Source organism: Camellia sinensis, chromosome 9, assembly GCF_055761805.1.
Source record: "Camellia sinensis isolate YWXY chromosome 9, ASM5576180v1, whole genome shotgun sequence".
Classification (NCBI taxonomy): Eukaryota; Viridiplantae; Streptophyta; class Magnoliopsida; order Ericales; family Theaceae; genus Camellia; species Camellia sinensis.
The window spans coordinates 36136177-36153048 of NC_138969.1; the positions used below are offsets into that span (position 1 = coordinate 36136177).

Sequence of the window (16872 nt, forward strand, 5' to 3'; positions counted from 1 at the left end):
GCATATAAGTTCAATTTTCATACCGGCTTCGCGTAGCGTATAAGTCCAATCTTCAAACCGGCTTCGCGTAGCGTATAAGTCCAACTTTCAAACCGGCTTCGCGTAGTGTATAAGTCCACTTATCAAAATATTTCTGCATATCATTTTATCCTGCCCCTGAACTACGCTGGTTTGATTCCTTGCAAAGGGATACGTAGGCAGCCTGCGGGCGTAACCATTTATTTGTCTGTACTTTGTTTGTTTGTCCAAGTCTTCGGCCTTGTCAAAAATGGGTCCTCTCTGGGCTTTGACATTCACTCCCGTCACTTCTTGACTTCTGACTTCTGTCAAAGAGGGGCAACTGTAGACACCCCATTTTTGACTGCCTTTAAGACTTGGGCGCGACTGATGGTTTACATGATGGAGAAAAGTGTGCAGGGGAAAGGTTTAGTTTCTTCGACAAGGAGAGAGTCAAAGCTCAACTTCATACCCCTTTTTGGACCAAAACAATCTTGATCAAAAGATTTTAGACCTTAAAACCCTCTCTTTCAAAACGTTTTTGAAATAAAATTTTTACGATGTTCCGAGGCTCGCATTTTGTCAAATGTTGCGCTTTTCGGTAAACCGAGCAAGGACAAAGTGGAAATAAATGAAAGAGAGATGAAATCTTTGAAAAATCTTTCAAAACACCTTACTTAGGGGTTTGGAGTCGAAGAAAAGAGGAGAAGAGGGAAGAAATCCAGTTGGGGGAGAAAATGGGCATGAACCGTTAAGAAAGAGTCGAACAGCCCTCGCCGAATCGGGCCTATTCATTTGCGTACTTGGAATCAAGCTATGAGGCCACCACCGTTGGAAATAATACTTCTGGAGCTTCATTTGGCACTCAAGAATCTCCTAAATCCAATTCCGGACGGGGGAGATATAGTTGATTAAAGTAGGGCATCACTTCGGTTGGACCGAAATCTGCGCGGCTTCACCAAAAAGGGCATAACTTTTTCCACAGTAGAAATTTTAATGCAAGGTTTACGCCATTGGAAAGATAACTTCTGGGGCTTCAATTTGGACACTTGAATGGCCACCATTGGACTTCCCAATCACCCACCGGCCACTTTTCTTTCCGGCAGCCCATTTTTTTTGTCCTGAAAGTAGCAGGCCGGCCAGAAAAATCTAGCAGGCCGGCCACCTAGCTGGTGAAATGAATTTTTTGCCCTTTTTAGCTAGCTGGCCATAACCCCCTCCCCAAGTGTGTCTTAGAAGTGAATTTTATTTTCCTCTAGGCCTTATGTCCGAGGGTTTGGCCTTTTGGAGGGAAAACTTGAATTGTTTTCCCTCTCATTTTTCCCTCCCTTTTCCACCCTTTTTGTCTATATAACCAGCACTCCCAGCTGGTTTTGGGAGGTTACAAAAATTTGCTTCAAGCCTCTTGCCTTGTATCTCTCCCTCTCTACATCCTAACCCTCAAAACCCTTAAGTTCCTACACCATTTTTACACCACCACCTAGCACCACACTACCACCTCCATTCCAGCCACTTGGAGCTGCTTTCCAGAGCTGAGGAGCACCATTTCTTGTGCCAAGAGGTTGTCAAAGATTGGTCTACAAGGGTGAGTCATTTTTCCCCTCTTTTGAGTTCATTTTTGCATGCTTTCTTAGCCATTCTTGCTTACACTTTTGGGCTTCGACCCTAACTGAAAATAGCATTTTTTTGATCTCTTTTTCATGTTTGTTTAAGGGCCTCTCACTGTTTGAGACTTCCTTTTTTCACTTGCTTCTTTACCTCTCTTGTATGCCTATTTCTTGTGTAGTATTTTTGGCCTATGTGTAAACTGTTTTGAGCTCTGTAATAAACTGTAAAGTGGCTTATTTTGAGCCCTTCTTCAACATTGTTGAAGGGCTCATCTCTGTTTGAGGTTTTCATTTTCCACTTGCCTTTATATCCCTCTTTTGGCCATATTTTTGCATGATTTGTTAGCCCCTTGTGCTTATTTTTTTAGGCTTTTGTCCGAACTGTAAATAGCCTTATTTTGACTCCCTATTCATGTTTGATCAAGGGAATTTTGCTGTTTGAGGCTCCTCTTTTACACTTTGTGTTTAAACCTCTTTTTAGGCCTTATTTTGCATAGTATTTTAGGATTTCATGTGCACTGTTTTGGGTTTGGTCACTAACTGTAAAATGCCATTTTTTGGGCCCCTATTCAACTTTGTTGAAGGGCCCTCTTCTGTTTGAGGCCAGCAACCATCACTTGCTTCTTTGTCCCCCTTTTGGCCCTTTTCTTGCACATTGTTTTAGGCCTGTTTGTGTTTAGATCCGTGGCTTGTTATAAACTGTAAAGTGCTTAATTTTGAGCCCTTCTTAAACTTTTTGAAGAGCTCTTGGCCATTTAGGGCCAGAAGCTGTTACTTGCTTCATTACCTCTCTTACGGGGTCATTTTTGCATGCTAGCTTAGCCCCATTTGTGTTTATTGTTTGGCCTTGATTAAAACTGTAAATATACTTTTTTTAGGACTGCCTTGAATCTGTCTTCACACTTCATGTTCAAATAATGCATGCTTTGCATAGCCGTAGGCCATTCCATGTACCTCATTTCATGTTTCGGGATTCATTTCATGCATCGGGTGCCATATTTCCATGATTCGGGGCTGTTTTGGGTCATATTTTAGCACTGAAATTTGCATGCTAGTATGCCATATTCCATGCCTTGCCATGTCTTGTTAGAGTGGCATTCGTGCCTTAGGTTCGGTCATCGGTTTGCGTGCATGAGTGCACGCATTCTGAGTTGTCTCATTTTCATCTCATGGCCTCTTATGTGAGTGTGGCTGAGGTCCACTCATGTTGGTGTAAGTCCATTATGCATTGTGTATGCCATTTCATTTCATAGCATTGCGTATGCTAGGTTGTATGTTAGCGCATTATGTATGCCATGTTATCTCGTGCATCGTGTATGCCATTTCATAGCATTGTGTATGTTAGGTTGTATCTTAGTTGCATTTCATGCATATCATGCATATTGCATCGTGCTTGGGATAGGAGTTAGCCCGAGCATGGGAAACGAGGGACGTTTCGTACTCTGAGTGACGGAACGTGTCTCAATTCCCTGTCACCGACACTCCAGATTATCCATGATGGAGTCCAGGCCCTGTTGTGTTTTCATGTGCATTCATTCTATATTGAGTTGCACAATTCGACTCCTCGGCCATCATGCATCGAGATGCGTAATTGGTGGTACGAGGATCGAGGCATGCATACATTTGTGAAAATACATTGCCATGCCTTTTTCTTGCTCTCTGTTGCAGCAAATCAAGAATCAGCAGCCTTCTGGAGTTCGGCACGCATTCCAAGAACAATTGCAAACAGAGGCAAACTGAGGCATCGCGATGGATTTCTGCGCAACCCGGGCATGCATCATTCATCATCTGAAGAAGAGTCAAGGCAGTCCCTGGCTTACATGCCAGTTTATTGTTTTCTTAGTTGATTTGTTAATTAGGGTTTTGTAATTATTTGGACTGTAATTATTCATTCGGGACTATATATTATTTATTCGGACCCTCTGCACGAGGGCACAACTGTAATAAGTGTGCGTGTGTGTGATGTATGTCTTCCAACCCCACGTCTTTCTCCCTTTTACTTACCCGCTTATGATGGTTAGATTAGGGCATGTTTCAAATAGCATACAGTATGGTAGCATGCTTGCATTCATTCATCTGTTTTGCATGCACCGGGCTCGGCGCATCATACTAACTGCATTGTATTTTCAATTCCAAGTTGAATACATGTTAGCTGCAGCATTTCATATGCCATGTTTAGAATAGTCGAGCCTGCTATAGTTGCACTCTTGCATGTGTTGCATTAGGCATTTCAGCATATTTAGGATCATGCATGGATTTCTAATTAGCTTCTGTTTTGGCTTGGAGTACTCGGTAAGTTTTATGCTTTAGCATCCTTGCATGCGTGTGAGTGACTGCCATGAATAGCATGCTTACCATGAGGTTATGTGCTTATGTGATATAACTGCCTGAATGCCCGTCGGTAAATGTTGGGTTATTTGAATTGGAACAATTCATTAATTATGAGTTTTAAGCCTACTAGATAGTGGCAAAATCATGTTTTCTAAGCCCACCTGAGGGTGGCAAATCCACGTCTTAGCCTACTTGCGAGTAGCACCATTAAACCATTTTCAAACAAACAAACATGAAATGTTTTGTTCCAATTCAGGCGATCCAGTCTATACTTGTATGCTGTGCGCATCACATAGTAAATCTAGGCTAATAACCGGAATAAGAACGCATAATGTTTTCAAAAATAGATATCATGGTTAGTAGAGGCCGATCTTTGATCGGGCGAGCGGGGGTGCTCACGAAGTGACCTTCCTCAATCGTACCCAAGTTCTCGAGCCGAGGCAACTTTGGTGATGACGGACACGTGGCCTTAGGCAAACGAGTCAGGGTTTCCTAAATTTTCCCAAAATAAAATATTTAGGTGGCGACTCTGTATCTGGCAAAGCAGTCCATGTTTGGCACTTCTTTCAAAATCTGTTTTCTCAAAACGATTTTCCGGATTTGGACTATTTGATTCAGATTTAGAACCGTGACAAATTGAGAGTCCGAACTGTAGTGGGCCCAATATCGAACGGAACGGGGGGGACTCGTTCCCTCCCGGGGCGTTCGGGAGACGTCTACACACTCCTAACAAGACGATTCAAGCAAAATCACTTACGCTTGTTGACCATTCTCATAGATGGACTGCCGCATCACGTCTCTGCTCCGTCCGACACACCCTCAACACACTGACGATCATCGGAAACCCTACATATCGTCTCATTCGAAAAGAACACCAAATGCGATGCCCAACCAACAACAACACACAATAAATCCTCAAATATGTCACAGATATCCCAAATCACCAAATATGTGAGGTTCACATTCGTTCAAATCAGTATCAAACAAACGGTGATAACAACATTACAGGGATTTGATGACAACTAGGTTCTGAAATTGAGTGCTTAAATTGGGGCTTCCATATTACCCAACTAGGCATCAAAAACAGGTCGGGTTACGCCTGGTATGTCACACCGTCACACATCTGGAAGGGTATAGAAGCTACTATAGAACTTTTGCCAACGTGACACCCAAACATGTCCTACTCCAGACGAAATACCAACAGCTTAATTGACACACGTGCAAAATGAGGGCACTTTAGTAAACGCGCGTGAAATAGGACCAAACTAATTAACAAATATCTTTTAGGACTGTCTGGACCATCATTTCACATTTTGGAATTTATTAGTAACTTTTCCTAATTTTTAAAGCGCTCTGTTTAGAAGTTTAATTTTCAAAATTTTGAAGTAGTTACTCTAAGTTCTTTTTCTTTATCCATAAATATAATAATAATTTGAAAGATTATGGAGTAATATCTTTATCTATTAGACTATCTGTCCACATATTTGTCTATCTACCCATGTATCATACCTATATGTGGTTATACACATGTCCATTGTTGTTGTTGTTGATTTTTTTTTTTTTTCACCACCCCTGACAGTCGTTGACAATTTTCCTAGAGTTGCAATTGGTAGTAGTTAAAAAAAGATTTTGAAAGAGAATATGGATAAATTTTTTTAAAAATTAATTGAAAATAATAATTTATATCTATCATTAATATATTTTAGTGATCTTGTTCTTATTGGGAAAAACGACAGTACAGAGGTTATAGAAAAGAAATACAAAAATATAAAATTTTAATTATTAAAATACATAAATTTTTTTTAACTGTTTATGACAGTAATTTTCCCTTCTTATTATTGGACGTTATACCATCTAGTAAAAAGAGTTTTGAGTGACTAACCCTGTTTTGGGGGCGCTTTCGTCCCTTCCACGGCTCTAACCCCAAACGGAACCCCGGCCCGAGTCCCGCTGACGCAACCCCATCCTTGGCGTTTTCGTCGCGACTCTCTGGCCCCGGCGACCTCACCGAGTCAGTCACCCCCCCTTCTCTCTCCGTACACTTTCCCAATACCCCCACCCACCCCCACACCCACATCCCAACACGTCATGCTTCTCACGCGTCTCTCCTCAACCGGCGCATCATCGCCGCTCATCCTCATCCTCACACCTTCTCCTCTTCTTCTGCTTCTTCTCCCTCTTCTCTCCACCACCACCATCTCCGATGGATGAATTACAATTCTCAACCCCCCAACCACCGCCCGCCCGATCCTTACCTTTCCGCGAAGACTGCTGGAGCGAAGAAGCAACATCCACTCTCGTCGACGCTTGGGGCCGCCGCTATCTCGAACTCAACCGCGGCAACCTCCGCCAGAAGGACTGGCAGGAGGTGGCCGACGCCGTCAATCTCCGCCACGGTCACACCAAGAAGACACGCCGCACCGACGTCCAGTGCAAGAACCGCATCGACACTCTCAAGAAAAAGTACAAGGTCGAGAAGGCTAGGGTTTCTGAATCTAACGGATCGGTCGCCAGCTCTTGGTCCTTCTTCCCCCGCCTTGATTACTTGATCGGATCTACGGCCAAAAAGGCTCCTTCTCCGCCGTTGGCGGTGCCTTTGGTGTACCGGAAGCCGCCGCCGGGGTTGGTGGTGCAGCCGGTGGTGCTTCCTCAGAAACGGCCGTCTCCGGCGGTGGATGATTCGTATTTTAGGAGGAATTACTCGGCTGTTGCTGCGGCCGCTGCGGCGGAGGAGGAGGAGGAAACGGAGGAGGAAGGGGATGAGGATGAGGTTGAAGGGATGAGTAGGCTGGCGAGGGCGATTGAGAGGTTTGGAGAGATGTATGAGAGGATTGAAGGGGAGAAGCAGAGGCAGATGATTGAATTGGAGAAGCAGAGGATGCAATTCGCTAAAGATTTGGAGGTTCAGAGGATGCAGCTGTTCATGGATACTCAGGTTCAGCTCGAGAAAATCAAGCAAGCAAAGCGGTCGGGTTCAAATGGTGAGAGATCTATATTGTTCCCGAATTAAACTATTATTATTGTTCAATTTAATGATACTAATGCATAGACTTTTCATCTTCATGCTTTTGGGTGAATTGTTTACATGATTTAGGAATTTAAAAGGTTTTGAATGTGTGGGGTTGTGAATTTGGGCATATAATTGGTGGCTCAGGAACTGTTTCATTGCTAAGTAATTATTTATTTGTACATATATATACAGTGTTTAGATGTTGCAATAATGATGACTAAGAAAATGTCTTTTTAACTTACACAGAGTATTATATTACTGATTTATCATTTTTTTGAAATGTGTTGAGAGAGAAGCTTTTCATGATTTTTTAAGATACTGACTCATTAGAGTTTCTTTTATGCCGTTGTTGTTATTGAAAGTTTGGCTGAACCCAACCCCTAAATTTCCCCCTTCTTGTATATAGTCAACTGTGTAATACTATCAGCATTGGCTGGAAGTAAAGTGAAGAGCTTTGGTTTAGTATTTTTGAAAATTTTGACAGAGTTTAAACTGAGGAAAAAGCATCATGTGTGAAGGGCTTAAATTGAGGGCAGTAGATGCTTATTTGAGGTATTTGATATTTAGTGTGTGGCAATTTTGTCAACTTAAAAGTAATGGTTGAATGCATGCTGAGCAAGCAACTCTATGCAAGGATTTTAAAGAATAGGTCGAGTTTCTCTTTATATTGGTTGTAGTCCTGATGAGATCCCTGTCTTCTTCTTTTTTTTTTTTTTTTTGTTTTGTTTTGTTTTGTGGTGGTGTTTTTGTTTTTGAGCTTGACATGTTTTGGACTTTCAGCTTGTATATTCTGGGAGGTCTAGTTTGGATTTATTGATAATTAAAAATGAAAGGTGAATGTATTGTTTCTTCAGGGTAAAGTTCTGTTCTCTTGACCTGCTTGATATTGAGATTAAGTGATGCCATTTAATTATATCGAGAGATTTACAAGGTCAGAATATTTACTTTATGAATATCATTGTGTGATTGGGGGCAGGGCGTAGTTGGGAACTACAGCAACAGCTACAGGTTCTCTTCATGTATTTAAGGCTTCATTTCTTGGTGCACTGAAAATTTGACCAACCAATCTGTCGGCTGCTCACATCTGAATTGTTAGTCTTGTATTGCCTTCCTTCTTACATTCTCTTAGTGCCAGTAGTCTATTTTTACTACTAGGGAAAAGAGAGTACAAACTTCTTATTGCTGGTTTATGTCTTGGATGTGATGATTTGGATAGTAATGATTAGTACAAGAACTATTCATGCCTTTGAAACTGGGGATCGGTCAGCTCCATCTTTAAGTCTTCCATGTGTGCTGGTTAAATACTTGCTGCTTCTGATATACTGGATTGTACTCTCTTTCTCTCATTTTGTTGCATGTGCGCATGTGTATGTGAACTTTACGTGGATGTCTTAGGAGGATTATCCTCGTATTCCAGATTTGTGTGCAAATTATCTACTGTTTATTCGTCACTGGCTCAGTTTTAGATTATGTTGTAGTGTGTGTATATATTAATGAACAATAGTCCTGTGCTGGGTTCAAAAAGGTGTTATAATACTTGTGATAATTTTCATTTCCAGGTTTCTAGTTCTTCCTGATTCATTAAATTTTTAGTCTTAAACAATAATTGTTTTAGTTGTTACGGAGTTAGGGATTAGGTTTCTATGTGACTTGTGAAAGGTGATGATCCTAACTGGTTGTGTTTACTGCCCTTCCACTAGGTGTTGTGTTGTAAGCAAGATGGGAAATTTATTTGAAGGCACTAGGGACAGGATTTGTTTCCTCGCTATTCGCCTTTTATAGGAGCTCTTTTGTGACACACTAACAAGTGACACGGACACGTGACACGGACACGTGACACGATATGGATACGACACGGACGCCGACACGTTAATTTTTAAAAAATGCAGGACACAACACGTGGGGAACATGCATGAGATATATAATTTTATATATTTATTATATGTTATATATATATATAAATATATTATTAAAAAATAATAAAAAATGCAATATGATACTAATTCTTATAAATTTATATGGGTTTTATTTTATTATTGTATATTAAGTTGTTTTGTTCAAATTTATAATTAGTTTCACACGTGTCTAATTGACAGATATGTGTGTTTAAGCGATTTATATGTGTGTCCTCTAAGTATTCAAAGAGTGTCTGGATCTTTAAAAACATTTAAAATAGGACACATTTTGAAGAGTGTCGGACACGTGTCCTAAGAGTGTCAAGTCCAGACATGATACATATACATCACCTTTCTTAGAAGTGTTCGTGCTTCTTAGGGGACACACATATTGAGAATGTCTTGGGTTTACATCTTTGTTTAGGAAACTTTTCAGAGGGAGTTTGTTGTTTGTATGGTTTACTTTAAGAGTTTTTGGTGAAATTATGTGCCAAAAAAAAAAATATATATATATATATATATATTTTTTTTTTGAAGAAATTGAATTATTTTTTTGTGTAAAACTGAAAATTTTGTATTTATAAAGGAACATGATAATGAAACATTGATGCGTAAAACTGGAAAAAAAAAAAAAATTTAAATGAAAAAATTGATAATGTTATCAGTTTTAAAATTAGAAAAAAATGATAATGTTTTCGGTTTTATTGGATAGTTGAATCAAATTAATAAGTAGAAAGGCAAAAACGTTTGATCTCATGCTCTGTTTTTTTTCACCAGTTAATGAAACAATTATTTGGAACATTACTATGCAAAATTGAAAATATTCTTAGTTTTAAAAATTGGAAAAAATTGATAATATTTTCAGTTTAACTAAATATGACTTATTGGTTCAAAAAATCTTAGATAGGACCTAAACCACCATAACATTTGTAAATAAAACTTTTAGATAATTAACTCAAATTTTAATGCATGTATCATTTGCCGGGTTGCATATCATTCATATCATTTTTTGTGTTGCAACTTTTTTTTATCCTCGTACATTTTTTCTGGTTTGATCGAAGTGGAAGACGTGTAACTGTGTGTGTATTGGAGACCAGAGGGTGTTCTAAATATAAAATGTCTTCACCTCCAAAAGCACTGTGTCCCTAGCATGAAAAATATATAGTATATATATATATATATATAAATATAAAAGAGCCACATTACTGTGGGTTATCCATGGCTTGAAGTACACGTAATTGTACTAGATAAAGTAGAAAAAAACAATCCCAACTCCAGAAAATGGTGTGCAATCTCTTCTTTCTTATGCTAACTATTGTTTTGGACTGAACTTCAAATAAAAAGTTAATTTTCTAAAGCAGTTGTGTATTCTGTTTTTTCAGACATTTATAGCTAGCCATGGGAGAGGGCTTTGATGGTCGTCCTAATTGCAATTGGTATAGCTTCTGGTTTTCATATTTATGCACAAGCAAAGTACATAGAGTTGCAGTTGGTTATGGTATTGGTGGATGTTGGCAATTTAAAATTTTCAGTGGACAAGGCTGTCAATGATGTTGCGAACTATATGCATTGTGCTGTCACGTGTTATATTTTCTAGTTGGTTTTTGTTTTTGCAAGTACTTTAGTAGTTGATGTTCAATTAAGAGGGGCTGTTCCACTTTTAGACTTTAGTTAGAATGATGCCTATGTTTGCTCCAATGTCCGGCGCTCAATTTTGAACATATTTGTCTTAAAAATTGTTTTATGTTTGCTGATTCCTGGAATATAATGCTACATCATGTATGAAGATTTATTTTCAGTGACACCAAGTTAATGTCTGAACCTGATGCACTAAGTGATGTTGGTTTCTCATTATTAGACCGTACAGAATCTATTAAGACTGTGTTTAGTTGGGAGATTTGAGAAAGAATTTGAAAAGGGAAAGGAAAATGAAAAGAAAAAAGAAAAATATAGGTGAAATGTGAATAAAATATATTTAGATTTTATTTAGTTTTATATATTTTTTCTTTTTCTTTTTTGAATCTCCCAATCAATAGCCTGGGTCACTTACATCTAGAAACTTAAGGCCTCTTCTCAGGAATCTATAAACAAACTATAGTCTATATATAACCCTTGCATGCTGTTTGTTTTTTACTGCCACTCTTAGGTGATTTGTTCAGTAGACAGGTTCATCATCTTTCATCAGACATGTTCTTGTTACAAGTTTGTTTTTGATTTTTTTTAATGCATAGTGAATCATGGATTTTTGGGCAGGCGGGTTACTGATTTAGTAGTTAAAATTTGGTTCCTTAACTTTTAACTTTCAGATCGTGGGTTCGAACCTGACCACTATTATTTTGCAGAAATAATATCAAAGGGTAGATCTGTACCTAATTTACTGAAATTGCTCAACCGAAAAGTTATACGTTGATCGAAGTTTTAACCTCCACCATAACCTAGACAATTCCTATCTCTCCATGACCTGATTCTATTGTATCTATTATTTTATCCAATTAACACCTCTCTCAATTGTCACCCACTCACTGTCATCTAGCAAAACCACTATTATCAAATATATCAGCAACCTTTTCAATGATGCCATCATTAAACACGGTGGTGGTACATAGCCAACTATTCATTTCAGTGTTTTTTTACTCTCTTTTTTTTTTTTTTTTGTTTTTTTTGTTTTTTTATATTTTATATTTAGTTCTTTCATAGATTAATGTGGTTTGAATTTAATAAACACACACACAAATAATAATAATAATAATAAAATAAAAATTGATTACTTAAGATCTAGATCTCCATTGTTTTTTTACAAAATTTATAGAATTCTCTAGTCAAGATTGATTAAATAAGATTCATTATGAACACAAAATTTTAAAAAACAAAAATTGCCAAAATTTCACTGTGTTTACTGTTATAAAAAATAGTCACAGTGAAATTTTAATTGAGAGCTGAAAATTGAAAAATTGAGAATCAATTTTGAAAATTGAGTATCTAAATTCAAATTTATGGCTTCAAAATAACAAAATTAAGATTTTATCTGTCTTAGAATAGAGAAATTTCACTCTTTTCACTTCAAAAATCAATTCTAACTTTTTAGCAATTTTTTGTATTGCTAAAGCAACAAACTCAATCAACAAAAGGACCATGTAGTTTATTTGAGATTTAACTGCATTCGTTAAATGCTAGCTATCAAGCATGTTTTGCTTTTTGCCATGGAATTGGGTTTGCAAAAACTAAAATTGTTTAGTCAAATTCCCAGCTTGCAATCGACAACATTTAAGTAAATAAGAGGTCCTTATGTTTGATTCAACATTTGATGCACTAACCAATTTTTGTGTTTGAGTGGTCCTATGTAATTCAACAAAAAAACCCTAACATCACTCAAATAATTGGATTCAAGGGTGGTAAGAAAATATTCAAATCAAAAAGTTCTTTTTTGAGAGCCCTTTGGAATGCAAACTAATAAATGAACCATGTCAACGCTGTATATCATTGTGGTCCTTACTAGTCCAATGTGGGTACACTACAAAAAAAATCTCTTTTGGCGACTAAATTTTTAGTCGCCAAAATTCAATTTTTAGTCGCCGAAGGACTCTAGCGACTAAATTTTTTGGTCGCAAAGTTAGTACCCGAAGAGTAGTCGAGAAAGCTAAATGGCAACCAAAATTAATTTAGTTGCCAAATGTATTCATTTGCTGACTAAACTTTTAGTAGCCAAAAGGTTGGAAAAAAAAAAATTAAATAACACATTTTCGGCGAGCAATTTTTTTGTCGCCAAAAGTCTCAATTATTGTTAACGACCAAAGATTTAGTCGTGGAAAAAGTTTTTACCTACTAAATATATTGGTCGACTAAAGTAAATACTAGTGTTTTGGCTACTAAAATTTTAGTCACCTAAAGTCAAATTTTTTTGGCTACTAAAGATTTAGTCGCCTAAAGTGCCACATTTTTGGCTACTAAAATTTTAGTTGGCAAATAGTTTTTGTTTTGGCTACTAAAGATTTAGTCGCCTAAAGTCCCACATTTTTTGCTACTAAATTTTTAGTTGGCAAAAGTTTTATTATTTGTTTTTAGCTACGAAATATCTTAGTCGGCAAATGTTTGATTTTCTTTTGGCTACAAAACTTTTAGTCGCCAAATGTTTGATTTTCTTTTGGCTACAAAACTTTTAGTCACCAAATGTTTTCTTTTCTTTTGGCTACAAAACTTTTAGTCACCAAATGTTTGAATTTTTTTTTTTTTTTTGCTACAAAACTTTTAGTGACCAAAAACATGATATTATGTTTTATTACAAATATTGTAATTTCTCCATAACCTGTCTATATTCCATGCAACCTGTAATACGTATATAAACAAAATGATACATATACTATCAATCATTTCACAAGCTGCATGCGTATACAAAAAATAAATAACTTTAACTGTCATAGTCCATACAAACTAACTATTGTCCAAACTAAAATAATAATTCCATACAAAATATAGAATCATACAAAAATCAAAGCCCTCTGTATTCAAAAATTACATTTACTACCATGTAAAATGACCATTTGACATGGTACAAATTACCATCGTTATCTGTACCACGACAAAAGGTGATGTATGTACGAAGACAAAAGTACATCTATGTACCATGAAAAAAACTCATATATATGTACGATGACAGAAGGTGATCTATGTACTATGCTAGTAATTATCTGTTGGTTGCCAAAAGTTTTATGTATTAGTAATAGTGAACTGCACAAAAGTCGGGGACGACAAAAATATTATATTCGTTCTATATAAAAGTGAAATTTCTTTTCCACAAGTCCACGCAACAAAATCATCTACAAAAAAACAAAAAAACATTAGAATTAGAACAAAAAATGCCCAACTTCATGAATGAATTTGGCAACAAGTGACACATAACATATCAAAGAAGCAACCTTCCATGATAAATCAATTATCAGTCTTTCTATAGTCTTTTGTTATAAAGAACATTGTTAAATGCAGAACAAGCATTACTAAATTTGTTATTACTAACATGAAGCTAATGTAACAATCTTCTATTTGTATGCAACATCTATCCAAATTCTGTGGCTAAACCAACGTCAAAGCCCAATGTGAATAAAAGTATTCTTTTTACCAACTTTCTTATTAATTGTTTGCCAAAGGCACTTGAATCATTAGATTGGATATAAAACTATCCCTACTTATTAATGTCAATGCCATTTCATTCAAGAAACTGTTCGTGAGAGCGACACGACCGTTCGGGGGTTGTTTTCAATTTGCGCCCCCGAAAAGCCCTTTTCGACTAAGTTTCGGGCGTATTCGGCTCTAACTCCGAACCTACGGGTCTGAATTACATTCCGTCAGTTGTCATAAGTCATATTTGTCATGAGGAAGCTGCTCGTGTGAGCCACAAGGTGGTTCGGGGCTGTTTTGAATTTTCGCCCCCGAAACGCCCTTTTTCGATTAAGTTTCGGGCGTATTCGGCTCCAACTCCCAACCTACAGGTTCGAATTACATTTCTTCAGTTGTCACAAGTCTTATTCGTCAAGGGGAAGCTGCCCGTGAGAGGCACACGGTGGTTTGGGGGCTATTTTGAATTTTCGTCCCCGAAACGCCCTTTTTCGACTAAGTTTTAGGCGTATTTGGCTTCAAATCCCAACCTATGGGTCCGAATGATGTTCTGTCAGTTGCGACAAGTCATATTTGTCATGGGGAAGCTGCCCGTGAGAGGCACACGGTGGTTCGGGGGCTGTTTTAAATTTTTGCCCCTGAAATGCCCTTTTTCGACTAAGTTTTGGGCGTATTCGGCTCTAACTCCCAACCTACGGGTCCGAATTACGTTCCGTCAGTTGTGACAAGTCCTATTTTTCATGGAGAAACTGGTCGTGTGAGCTAGACGGTGGTTCAGGGGCTGTTTTCAATTTTCACCCCTAAAAAGCCCTTTTTCGACTAAGTTTCGGGTGTTTTCGGCTCTAACTTCCAACTTACGGGTCCGAATTACATTCCGTAAGTTGTCACAAGTTATATTTGTCATGGGGAAGCTGTCCATGTGACCCACATAGTGGTTCAGGGGCTGTTTTGAATTTTTGCCCCCGAAACGTCCTTTTTCGACTAAGTTTCGGGCGTATTTAGCTCTAACTCCCAACACATGGGTTCAAATGACATTTTGTCAGTTGTCACAAGTCATATTCATCATGGGGAAGCTGCCCGTGAGAGGCATACGGTGGTTCGGGGGCTGTTTTGAATTTTCGTTCCCGAAATGCCTTTTTTCAATTAAGTTTTGGGCATATTCGGCTCCAAATCCCAACCTACGGATTCGAATGACGATTTATCAATTTTCACATGTCCTATTTGTCATGGGGAAGCTTCCCGTGAGAGCTACATGGTGGTTCGGGGGTTGTTTTCAATTTTTGCCCCCAAAAAGCCCTTTTTCGACAAAGTTTCGGGCGTATTCGGCTCTAAATCCCAACCTACGGGTCCGAATTACATTCTGTCAGCTGTCACAAGTAATATTTGTCATGGGGAAGCTGCCCGTGTGAGGCACACGGTGGTTCGGGGGCTGCTTTGAATTTTTCCCCCCGAAAAGTCTTTTTTCGACTGAGTTTCAGGCGTATTCGGCTCTAACTCCCAACCTACGGGTCCGAATTACATTCCGTCAGTTGTCACAAGTCATATTCGTCATGGGAAAGCTGCTCGTGGGAGGCACATGGTGGTTCAAGGGCTGTTTTGAATTTTTGCCCCTGAAATGCCATTTTTCGACTAAGTTTCGGACGTATTCGGCTCCAACTCCCGACCTACGGGTCCGTATTACATTCCTTCAGTTGTCACAAGTCATATTCATCATGGGAAAGCTGCCTGTGAGAGGCACACGGTGGTTCGGGGGCTATTTTGAATTTTCGCCCCCGAAACGCCCTTTTTCGACTAAGTTTTGGGCGTATTCGACTCTAACTCTGTAGACATCCCCGAACGTCCCGGGAGGAAATCCTCCCGTTTTGTTCATTGGGCTCACTACAGTTCAGGACTCAAAGTCACACTCCTGTATCTAATCTCGCAGAGTGCAATGCAAGACCGATGAATTATCAAAGAGTCCAAATCTAGCAAATCGTTTTTGAAAATAGATTTTTTGAAAAAAGTGCCAAACATGGACTGCTTTGCCAGATACAGAGTCGCCACCTAAATATTTTATTTTGGGAAATTTAGGAAACCCTGACTCGTTGCCTAAGGCCACTTGTCCGTCATCACCAAAGTTGCCTCGGCTCGGGAACTTGGGTACGATTGGAGAAGGTCACTTCGTAAGCACCCCCGCTCGCCCGATCAAAGATCGGCCTCTACTAACCATGATATCTAGTTTTGAAGACATTATGTGTTCTTATTCTGGTTATTAGCCTAGATTTACTATGTGATGCGCACAACATACAAGTATAAACTGGATTGCCTGAATTGGAACAAAACGTTTCATGCTTGTTTTTGAAAGTGGTTTGCTACTCGCAAGTAGGCTAAAAATGCAGATTTTGCCACCCTCAGGTGGACTTAGAAAACATGGTTTTACCACTATCTAATGGGCTTAAAACTCACAGTCAATGCATTATTCCAATTCAAATAACCCAACCTTCACCCATAGGCATTCGGACAGTTACATCATATAAGCAAATAGCCTCATGGTAAAGCATGCTATCATGGCAGTCATACACACGCATGAAAGGATGCTAAAGCATAAAACTTACCGAGTACTCCAAGCCAAAACAAAAGCTATGTTAGAAATCCTACATGATCCTAAATATACAGAAATGCTTAATGCAACACATGCAAAATGCAACTATAGTAGGCTCGGCTATTCTAAGGATGGCATGTGAAATGCTACAACTAACAAGTATTCAACTTGGAATTGAAATACAAATGCAGTTAGTAAGATGCGCCGAGCCCGGTGCATGCAAGACAGATGAATGATACAAACATGCAAGCATAAGTATGCTAATTGAAACATGCCCTAATCTAACCATCATAAGCAAGTAAATAAAAGGGAGAAAGACGTGGGGTTGGAAGACATACATCA

The 16872-nt window shown here is 38.5% G+C and overlaps 1 protein-coding gene across 2 annotated transcripts; it reads left to right on the forward strand.

Annotated features, from left to right (window-relative positions):
• Nucleotides 1-5491: 5491 nt before the first annotated feature.
• On the forward strand, nucleotides 5492-10638 carry LOC114306198 (trihelix transcription factor ENAP1). Of its 2 annotated transcripts, XM_028251396.2 has the most exons (3): nucleotides 5492-6916; nucleotides 7922-8036; nucleotides 10223-10638. In XM_028251396.2, the coding sequence occupies exons 1-2, from the start codon at nucleotides 6139-6141 to the stop codon at nucleotides 7993-7995; spliced, it is 852 nt and encodes a 283-aa protein (XP_028107197.1). In that variant the 5' UTR covers nucleotides 5492-6138; the 3' UTR covers nucleotides 7996-8036; nucleotides 10223-10638. The 2 variants fall into 2 exon arrangements, with proteins under 2 accessions (XP_028107197.1, XP_028107198.1); XM_028251397.2 differs by lacking the exon at nucleotides 7922-8036.
• Nucleotides 10639-16872: the final 6234 nt, after the last annotated feature.